The sequence below is a fragment of the Aquarana catesbeiana genome, linkage group LG06, assembly GCF_042186555.1.
Source record: "Aquarana catesbeiana isolate 2022-GZ linkage group LG06, ASM4218655v1, whole genome shotgun sequence".
In the NCBI taxonomy this organism is placed as follows: Eukaryota; Metazoa; Chordata; class Amphibia; order Anura; family Ranidae; genus Aquarana; species Aquarana catesbeiana.
The window spans coordinates 298,692,527-298,703,652 of NC_133329.1; the positions used below are offsets into that span (position 1 = coordinate 298,692,527).

Sequence of the window (11,126 nt, forward strand, 5' to 3'; positions counted from 1 at the left end):
TATGTGACAGATCTAGCCGGGACAGAGGCTGTTGGAGAGGAATTTTGATTATGGGCCCTGGATTTTCAAGGGAACAATACTCTTTGTGAAGTGAAGGAGAAATCCAGTCTGAACTGTACTAGTCGGACTCAGTCGTGTATATATATATATAATATATGTTGTCTCATTCTGTTGTGGACTCTTTGCTGAGATCATTTGGGATGTTTGTCCCTGTAGAGGGAGGGGGGATTCCTCCAGCAGCCCCCCTGCTGATAAGACTGATTCATACTGTTGGGACACATACTGTGAGGAGATGCTGGTGTCATCAACTCCAACTACCTGTCTTGTTGTCTGCTATAATGTGTTTAATGTAAATGAGTCTAGTCTGGCTTACCACAGGTTCTAAGGGTATTCCACACATTGTTGTTTGTTCTAATTAACCCTGTGTTGATGTTTATGGTAATGTGTATTGAATAGTCACCTAGTCCGGGTAAATGACTTAGTAAACTAGCTCATGTTAATTAGGTTACAGTTGTATTGTTAGAGGAGGTTCCAACGGCATATAAAGTCTTGTAATTTTGATTCTAAATAAAGTTAGTCCATGTTAGCATCTAAGCAAGTCTCGCCTTATTTTGTGCTTGGGAGCAGTTGGAATATCTGATATCTGAGTCCAGACTGGGAGGAAGTGGTATACTGACGGAAGCACTCAAGCGGAGTGAGGGACGTTCCGTGACACCATATTTCTTTGATCTCAGTTTTATTAGAACAAGCCAGGTGAAATTACAAAATAACAGAAATAGACCTCAATAAGTATAATATATCATACAATACAGCATACATTGCATAAACAACGATATACAGTACAAGATGAGATAATAAAAACTTACTTTTTAAGTTCTCTAAGGGGTGATGGTGATAGATAGAGAAATACATGACTTGCTTCTTGCAATGTGTTGAAAAAAATGGTGGATGGTTGACTTCCTATTTACACATACAACAATTAACAGAACTGCAGCAATACCAAAAAAGAATTCTAGATGGAGCCCGCACACCACATATGATTGTCTTAAGTAAATTACACATTTTGCATGTAAATTTAACAACACAGGTACAAATAACAAGTATAAAACATCAGCAAGACATCTGGTGGACAGAACACTCCCCGCCTGACATCAAGTGATGTCACTGACAGAGTCCTCCGTAGGAAGCAACAGAATAAGTTCGGTCACTGGTCTCAAGAATACTTTAACCTCATTCTGTTGAAAGATCTTGACCTTGACCTTATGGACATGATTATCCTTGCTTGGCAGTACTTTGGTGATCAAACCTAAAGGCCACATATTCCTTAGTGTCTGGCAAACTTTCATGAGCACAACATCACCAGGTTTAAGATTAGGTTTTTCAGTGTGCCACTTTCTCCTTACTTGTAGAGTAGATATATATTGTTCCCTCCACCGGTTCCAGAAGGTATTGGCAAGGGTTTGTACTTGTCTCCATTGACGTTTGTAAAGGTCCTTCTCACAAAACTCTCCAGCTGGAGCACTGGCAAGACTAGTCTTTTGCGTGAGTAACATGGCAGGTGTGAGGACCACTGGATCCTCAGAGTCACTTGAAATGGAGGTCAAAGGTCTGTTGTCAATGATAGCTGTAACCTCTGCCATAAATGTCACTAAACATTCATGAGTAAGTCCTGCAGTTCCTACTTGTAGGAAGATAGAGTCAAGGATTCTGCGGGCTATGCCTATCATCCTCTCTCAAACACCTCCCATGTGAGAAGAGTGAGGTGGGTTGAAGATCCACGTGCAGTTTTGCTTTTCCAGCCTGGGTATGGTGTGTTTGAGAAGTGGTGCAAGTTTTGGTTTCCCCATTGCAAACCCTATGTGGCATTGTCCTTAAGTATCTATGGTTTTAAAGTAAGTTACAGCAGTAATTGCTTTAACAGAAGCATCCGAAAACACACAAAGCCTTTGCATCTGAACGTCTGCAGAAGACAGAGGAGCATATGGTTGTAGAATTTTAAGATTGGATAGAGCTGTTACTAAGTCCTTCCACTCTAGCCATAGGTTCTTCTTGTCGGTGGGGAGAGGGTGGTCCCAATCTAGCGACTCACAGGTTAAGTCTCTCAGTAGGCTGTTTATGGTAGACAGGACACCTCTATGGGTAAAGGGTTTTTCTTCTGTGTTTACTTGGAAAGTAAACGTGTCAGATCTTAAGTCCCAAAGCAAACCAAGACTGCGTTGCATGGGAAGTGAGTCTGTGCCTAGATCTAAGTCCTTTAAATCGTTAGAACGATCTTGGACAGGAAAGGCTTCTAAAACCTCTCTACTGTTGGAAGCAATCTTGTGGAGTCTAAAGTTGGAACAAGCAAGCATTGCCTGAGTTCTTTTGAGGAGACTGATTGCGGCTTCATTTGTAGGTAGTGATTTCAAGCAATCGTCTACATAGAAATCCTTGTCCACAAACTGTCTGACATCTGACCCATACTCTGACTCTCCCACTCTAGCAGAATGTCTGAGGCTATATATAGCAACTGCAGGGGAAAGACTGTTACCAAATATGTGCAACCTCATGCGGTATTCTGTGATGTCTCCAGAGGGGTTGTTGTCCCTGAACCAGAGAAACCTCAGAAAGTTACGGTGTTCTTCTTTAACAAGAAAGCAATAGAACATTTGCTGTATGTCTGCAATAAAAGCGACTGAATCCTTGCGAAAGCGAAGAAGTACTCCTAATAGTCTGTTGTTAAGGTCAGGGCCAGAGAGGAGGACATCATTTAGAGAGACACCCTCATGTTTGGCGCTGGAATCGAACACCACTCTAATCTGTCCTGGCTTCTCAGGGTGATAGAGTCTTTGAGGTTTGGGGGTATCGCAGCATGACCATTCTGGAATATTTTCTCCATGAAGGAAAAGAAATGTTCTTTCATCTCTGGTTTCCTTTGAAGATTGTGTCTTAGGGAAGTGAGACGTTTATATTCTAGTTCTCTATTGTTAGGCAAACGTCGTCTTTGTGGTCTAAAGGGAAGAATTGCAACCCAGCTATTAGTCCCGTCTTTCTCCATACTCCTTTCCATAACTTCTAAGAAGAGCCTATCCTCAATGGACATTGCTACCTGGTTATCTTCCTTTGTTCTCTGGAACACTATGCTTCCTAAGTCGCTTTGGTCGTTGTCATAGGTATTACTGTCACAGAGGGGACTTAGGAAAGGAAGAGGTACAGGGTTGTTGTGTGGTAGCTCTTTTATGAGGATGTGATTTTGACAGGGTTGGAAAAGAGTAGGACGACCGTTCTTGAGGGTACTAGTGAGCAGGTTATTAACAGATGCCGGTTTGTGTGCACCTCCCAGGCAAACATCACCTACAATGACACACCCGAGATCCAGTTTTTGGGCATATGGGGCATTTTTAGGACCGTTGATCAGTTTTCTTACTTTGTGGACTTGCAAGATATCCCTTCCTAGGAGTAAGATTATCTGAGCCTGATCATCTAGTTCTGCTATGAGATGTGCTATGTGGTTCAAGTGAGTCTGGTGAGCTGCTGCGTCTGGTGTGGGAATCCCTGATCTGTTGTCTGGCATCTGGTTGCACTCTTTTATGGTCGGTAAGGGTAGGCATGTCTGAACATCCATAGATCCAATTTGTTGGCCGTCAGCTCTTCTCCCCGCCGTTTCCACTGTACCTGCATAAGTCTTAAGGGAGTAAGGGCTGCTGGGGCCTTTAAGGTTTAGAATGTCAAAAAACATAGATCTAGCTAGTGACTTGTTACTCTGATCATCCAAGATGATGTAGAGCTTGACTGTTTTGTCTCTGTGTCCTTTTGGGTAAACTCTCACAAGACAGATTTTAGAGCAGGACCTGCCACCCGTACTTCCTTTGCAAACTTCAGTACACTGTGAAGTGATTGCTATGGCATCTGTACTAGAGTCTTTGGTCTCCCTGCCTTGCTCCTTGTCCCTATGAACAGGTGGGAAAGTTCTTGTAGTATTCCTTGGGTGTAGAGCTGTGTTGTGCTCTGTGCTGTCACATTCTGTACATTTGACACTGACTTTACAGTCCTTGGCGAAATGTTTGGACGAAGAGCAGCACTTGTAACAGATGTTGTTCTCTTTGAGGAAAGCTTTGCGATCCTTGATGGTCTTTGTCCTGAAGGCTCTGCATTCCAGAAGAGGATGTGGCATCTTATGTAGAGGGCAGAACTTAGCAGGGTCACTGTCTTGATTCTTTGGCTGAGACTCTGCAAATCTATGGGAAGAAATGTTAGTTTTGTGCACTGCTACTGGAGCTCTGTGCTGTTTAGGGCCAGAAGTGGTATAAGACACCGGAAAAATGAAGCTGGGGTCATCTTTCATTCCTGCTTGTCTGTCTACAAACTCACTAAAGGGTGGAAAAGGCACATTGTGTTTTTGTTTGTAGTTACAGCCATGAGTAATCCATCTTTCGTGTAACTCATAAGGAAGTTTTTTGTGCTAAGGAGTTAATACCTCTAGCAGAGTCAAGATAAGAAAGGCCAGTTAAGTCTCCTTCTGCTTTAGCCACTTGTAACTCCATACACAGGCCACTGAATTCTCTGAGTCTTTGGTAACCTCTGCTAGGTATTTTTGGAAAGTCTTCTATCCTTTTAAACAGTGTACTTTCTATAGCTTCTGGTGAGCCATAACATCTATGCAGTCTGTTCCAGATGTTTACAAGGCCTATCTCAGGGTGGTTTATATTAATGTCTCTGATCCTTTTGGCATGTTCAGCAGAATAATTGCCAAGCCACTTTACGAGGAGTTCTATCTGTTCCCTGCAGGATAGATCTAGACCTTGAACGACACTCTGGAAAGTGGATCGCCATGCCCTGTAGTGTTGGGAGCGATCACTGAATTTGACAAGTCCTTGGGTAACTAACTCTCTCTTGGCCAGGAACTTGGCAAAGTCTACAGTAGCCTGATTGGCATTGGGGTAGGCTGCTGGTGTATAGCGGTGCGGTGTAAAGGCATACCTGTTAAAAGTCTCTTCTTTAGGCGCGCTGGGTTCAAACTTACATAAGGTTGGCATACACCTTTGGAGTGAAGACTGGTGTTTGATGCTTGTATGAAGGCTGGGTACCTTGTGGAGTAGAAGGTTTGGTTGGAACTGGAAAGTCTGGAACTCTGTCAGATTTTTCTTGCTTGTAGCACTGGGGTCTCAGGTCGTCTTGTTGCTGCTTTATTTGATGTGACTCACTGATGTCATGTTTAATTTCTTGTTGTGGGATGCTGCTTGGGTCACAGTGCTGGTAGACATAATCTGACATGCCTTGTGAAAAATCTTGTTGGTCCTCTTCTAGACCCGGTATGCTGCTGCCTAGTCTTGGCTCATCGTAGACGGCTGCTTCTAAAGCTTCTGCAATGGTGGCTGCAGCGTCTCTTTCTACTGCCAGCTTCTCCATGTTAGCTTCTAAGATAGCTTGCTGCAATCTCAGAGATGCTTCCTGCTGGGCTAGCTCTTCTTCCAGGCGTATTCTTTCCTTGTCTCTCTCTTGTTCCATGTGTACTCTTTCCTTCTCTCTCTCTTGTTCCTGTCTCACCTTTTCTGCATCAAGGCGGGCCTTTTCTTTTTTCATCTGCAACTCTTGGTCTGCGAATGCGGCCCTGGCTTTTGCTGCTTCGGCTTTTGAACGGGCGATAGCTGCTGCATTTGCAACAGATGACTTAGATTAGCTTGCTTGTGAACGTGTTTTGTAAGATGTCCCACTGTGAGATATGGCTGCGGGGAAGAAGCTGCTGTATAGAGACCGTTCTAGTGTCGTTGCTGCTTGACAGAGCGCATCTCTGTGTAGCGTGGCTGCTTGCTTCACCTGCCACAGGCCTGTATCTTTAAGGCTTCTGACTGTATGGATACCATAGCCCCCGGCTGTACAGACTTCCGAAGTCGGCTTATCTTCCCTTCAGAGGTCAGCTTAAAAATTTCGCTGTTCTGTCTCAAGGAGCAGAAAGCTAAACCTTCTCATTCCAATAACTGTAGATACCATATTTCTTTGATCTCAGTTTTATTAGAACAAGCCAGGTGAAACTACAAAATAACAGAAATAGACCTCAATAAGTATAATATTGCATACAATACAGCATACATTGCATAAACAACGATATACAGTACAAGATGAGATAATAAAAACTTACTTTTTAAGTTCTCTAAGGGGTGATGGCAATAGATAGAGAAATACATGACTTGCTTCTTGCAATGTGTTGAAAAGAATGGTGGATGGTTGACTTCCTGTCTACCCAGAATTCCCTGCTTGCTGACAACTTCCTATTTACACATACAACAATTAACAGAACTGCAGCAATACCAAAAAAGAACGCTAGATGGAGCCTGCACACCACATATGATTGTCTTAAGTAAATTACACATTTTGCATGTAAATTTAACAACACAGGTACAAATAACCAGTATAAAACATCAGCAAGACATCTGGTGGACAGAACAATAACTTTTGCGCAAACCAATCAATATACGCTTATTGTGATTTTTTTTTTTACCAAAAATATGTAGAAGAATACATATCAGCCTAAAATGGGGAAAAAAATAGTTTTAAAGAAAAAAAAAAATTGGATATTTATTATAGCAAAAAGTAAAAAATATTGTGTTTTTTTTCAAACTTGTCACTCTTCTTTTGTTTATAGCGCAAAAAATAAAAGCCGCAAAGGCGATCAAATACCACTAAAAGAAAGCTCTATTTGTGGGAAAAAAATGATAACAATTTCATCTGGGTACAGTGTTGTATGACCGCGCAATTGTCATTCAAAGTGTGACAGCGCTGAAAGCTGAAAAATGGCTTGGGCAGGAAGGGGGTGAAAATGCACTGTATTGAGGTGGTTAAAGAGGCAGCCACTTACAACAATCATACAGACTTACAAGAGTACACTGAAACAGTGACTGCTTACATCAAAAAGTGCATAGATGATGTGACAGTCACCAAGATTATTACCACACGTGCCAACCAGAAGCCATGGATGACAGCAGAGGTTCATGGGCTGTTAAAGACCAGAGATGAGGTATTTAGATCAGGAGATAAAACAGCTCTCAAAACAGCAAGAGCCAATCTGTCTCATGGCATCAAGAAGGCAAAACAACAATATGCTAAAAAAATTAATAGGGGGCGTAAATGAATTAATGGCCGCCTAGTTCCCGAGCTCCCGTCCATGGAGGGATTCATAATTAGCACAGCCGAGCCAGCCAAGACCAATCATGGGGAAAACCTCCAGGGAACCCTCCCCAGCCAGGTCCCGTTCTCCCAGGGGATCCAGATTGCAAATCGGCCGTAATATTCCAGAAATCTTCCGGACCCAGGCATGCGAGGCCCCGGCTTCTAACGGGGCCTACTCGAATGCAGCACGCTCCTCCAGCCTCAGCCCTTCGGGAAGAAACCACACACAACCCCAGCCCTCAACAGCTGCAGCATGTGCCCCACAGCCCCTTTCTATGCAAGATCTGCGATCTGTGGCGGAAGACATTAAAGCCACACTTTCTGCAGCCATCACAGATCTCAGGAGAGATGTCCAAGTAATGACAGTGCGCTTAGATGATCTGGAGGAAACAGCAACCCTCCATGACGCCACCATTCAACAATTACAGACCTTCTCTCATGCCTAATCTTCACAACTCAGGGATATCCAGAGGCATATGGAAGATTTGGACGTGGTCGTCGCCACAACATCCGGGTAAGAGGTATTCCTGAATCAGTTGAAAATGCGCAAATTACAAAAGCTACTATCGCCATATTTAATGATCTCCTGGGCAGACCTCCTGAAACACCCATTGAATTTGAACGCTTGCATAGAGCCTTGAGGCCCAGAGGCAGAGAGTCTGACCCTCCTAGAGACGTGATATGTTGTCTCATCAACTTTAAACTGAAGGAGGAAATTCTTCATAGGGCCAGAGATCGCCACTCCTTACTCTACCAAGGAGCCGACATAAAGTTGTTCCAAGACCTCTCTCCCATCACTCTTCAAAATAGGAGAGACTTACGCCCTCTTCTTGATCTCCTGCGCACCAAAGGAATTCAATACCGGTGGAAATTTCCCTTCTGCCTCTCTGCTTCATTCCAAGGTCGCACTGCAAACCTACGCCTGCCAGAAGATCTCCCCGCTTTCTGTGAAGCACTGAATCTTCCACGCATCGACATCCCGGATTGGTACACCACCCTTCTTCCGCCACGCATGAGAAGATCAGCCTCCACTGATGCTATCCCAGTCCGTGATGACTTCCATATAAGATGCTGCAGACACACCCCGCCGAGGGAAACTACCAGGTCAGATACCCGGAATGCCCCACTCAACAGCCCAACGGCCTCCCCGGCCCACAGAAGAGCCCGCCATGACAGATTCAACTGAACAATCTCAACCCTACTTTCCTGTATTTCTCAACACTGAGTACGCCTTATCAAGATAGGAACCTTTCTGCAACACCTGCCAGTGGCACCCAAGATGACAAGCGTTTGCAGAAGACGGCTACTTTAAAGATAACTTTTCTTTTCTCCTCCCAGTGACAATTATTCCTAGACGCTCCTGATCGCCCACTGCGAAAATGGGTCTCAGAACAAGTGGAAACGCCCCCAGCTAAACTGTGAGTCGAACTTTCCCCTTGGGAGACCCCTATGCAATGTCTGATCCTTCTAGAAGATTTGACGGTCTCCAAGGTAAAAGACATTTTTTTAGGGGCAATCCCATACGCTCCATTACTTTGCCCACTTCCCCGTACCAAGAGACCAATCGACTCCTCTAGATATACATAAGCATCTTCAAGGATGAGGCTCTCACTTTAAATGCCGTCCAGCACCTCTCCCTATCCCCTCCCCTCACCCTTCTATGCCCTTCCCTATACACCTTCCCCTCCCCAACCCCCCCGTCCCTTTCCACCCTACCCCACGCTCCCCCCAATCCTATCTACCCTAGCAGGTTTGCTGCATGCGAACCTCCTTGTCCACTCTGCTCGCAGTAATATCCGGTTCCGCAGCTCAATACGTATTATGAATGTATTTTCAGATATTATATACGGGTGACTTATGGGGGGTGATGTTACACAGATGCCAACCGCCTTTCCATGACAGGCAGTGGAGTGAATCCACATTTCTATCCTTCACTTCCCCTATAATTAGGAGAATCTAACTCTTAGCCGCTCTCTAAGTTTTCGAGAGCTTTAAACACTCTACCTAACCTCCAAAATGTGGCATCTGTGGGAGCCTCACCCCTCCTCCTGGCACCTTTCATTGGAAAGATGTTATATGACTGTTTAAAAGTTACAATATGTTAGAAAGACCCTTCTCTCTTGTTCAGCGGTATCCTCAAAACCTAGGTGTCCAATCGATTTGAATACTCCCGAAACTAAGCACACCTATTATATATACCTAACTAACACCATCTCAAAGAGGTAAAGGGCTTTTTCACCTTGTAACCTCTAAGATACTAAGCACACAGTAAGGTTAGGGACGTTCCCTTCCCAGCCCAACTTAGAGTGTGTTCTGCAAAACTACCGACCATAAACTGATTATTGCCCGAACACACACACAAGTGAGAAGGGTTACTTTCCGATACAGGTTCAATGGTTGTTCTATGTTGTTGAATATTTTGGAAGATTATTACTAACGAGGTTGATATGTATAACTATTAGAGTCCTCTCCCATCTCTATTTCCGTGATGATACAACATGACTTACTTTCAGGTTGAGAGGACCTCGGGTTAATGTTCTGGTTCCTTTACCAATTTACTTTGTTTTACTATATAGAGCTGCTATTGTTTATTCAATGTGGACCTAATATATCTGCTGAATGACCTGACTGGAATGTCTCATATCTGGCTCCCATGAGTTTAGGCCCAGGGGTATTATGCCTAGCACTTAAAACAACATTGGCTCCCTCATGTACTCAAAGGCACGTACCTCAGTGGACGGGGGATACTGAATCTCGATCGTTCCAATCTGACACTTTTCACCCCCCCACAAGACAGGAACGTAAGTTTTCCTGTCAAACCCTACCGGATACTTTTCGAACCTTAGGATAGGTTATATATAACCTCCCTCACTCCGTAATACCGTACATCCCACTTCTTTCTAAATCCCAATTCACTTACCACATACTCCTTCTCCCTCCCCTGTTTCCCTCCCCCCTCTCCTCTCTCTCTCACCTATCTTTCTCCTTTACCCCCTTCTCTTCCCTTCCTCCCCTCTCCTTTCCTTCCTTACTTCACAGTCTCCGCCACCACCACATCCCGGCCAAAGCTAAACCCACAAAAAGCTCTTTTCCCCGAACCCTTCCAACTCACTCGGGAGAGAACAACTACCTTATATATCTCGCTCAATTAATAACGCTCAGACTGAACAATAGTTCACTATGGCACACACACGCACCACCACAAAACCCTCTATACTCAAAATAGTCTCGCTAAACGCAAAGGGACTCAACATCCCAGAGAAGCGTAGTCAAGTTCTTGATATGATGTCTAAACTGAAGCCAAACGTAGTGTTCTTACAAGAGACACATTTTCACACAAACAAAATACCCAAGCTCATGAACCACAGGTTCCCAAAGGTATACCATGCCACCAATTCTCTTGTGAAGTCCAAAGGGGTCTCAATTCTTATTTCAAAAAACCTTGACTGGCAATTTGAGGACATACTCATAGATACAGAAGGCAGATACCTCTTTCTGAAAGGCCGACTCCAGGGACGACCTGTGACCCTGGCCAACATATATAGCCCCAACTCTGCCCAAGTGAGCTTCTTTAGATCAATCTCACGACTACTTTCAGATTTTCACTCTGGACTGACCATCCTAGGGGGAGACTTCAATGTCGCCCTTTCCCCAATCTTAGACACCTCCACTGGTACAACCTCTCTACCATACAAAGCTATCCGACAAATTAAACTACAAATCCAAGACCTTCTTTTACATGATACATGGCGCTCCCTCCACCCTGACGAGAAAGACTTTACTTTCTTTTCGGCCCCACATAATAAATATTCGAGAATCGACTGCCTATTCCTGTCCCAGAAAGATATCCCCTTTCTAACTACTGCTACCATTGAACCAATGCTGCTGACGGACCACCACCCAATTACAGTTCCCTGACAAACACACTCCCAAAAACATTTGGCGCTTAGACTCGTCATTGCTTACTTCGAAAGAAGTAG

The 11,126-nt window shown here is 44.1% G+C and overlaps 1 protein-coding gene across 2 annotated transcripts; it reads right to left on the reverse strand.

Moving 5' to 3' along the window:
- Window positions 1-736: 736 nt before the first annotated feature.
- Window positions 737-6,321, reverse strand: LOC141146850 (uncharacterized). 2 transcript variants are annotated; one of them, XM_073633555.1, is made up of 2 exons: window positions 6,119-6,321; window positions 737-6,011 (listed from the first exon to the last, which is right to left on the reverse strand). In XM_073633555.1, the coding sequence occupies exon 2, from the start codon at window positions 4,322-4,324 to the stop codon at window positions 2,750-2,752; it is 1,575 nt and encodes a 524-aa protein (XP_073489656.1). In that variant the 5' UTR covers window positions 4,325-6,011; window positions 6,119-6,321; the 3' UTR covers window positions 737-2,749. Both variants share the same exon structure in this region, with proteins under 2 accessions (XP_073489656.1, XP_073489658.1).
- Window positions 6,322-11,126: the final 4,805 nt, after the last annotated feature.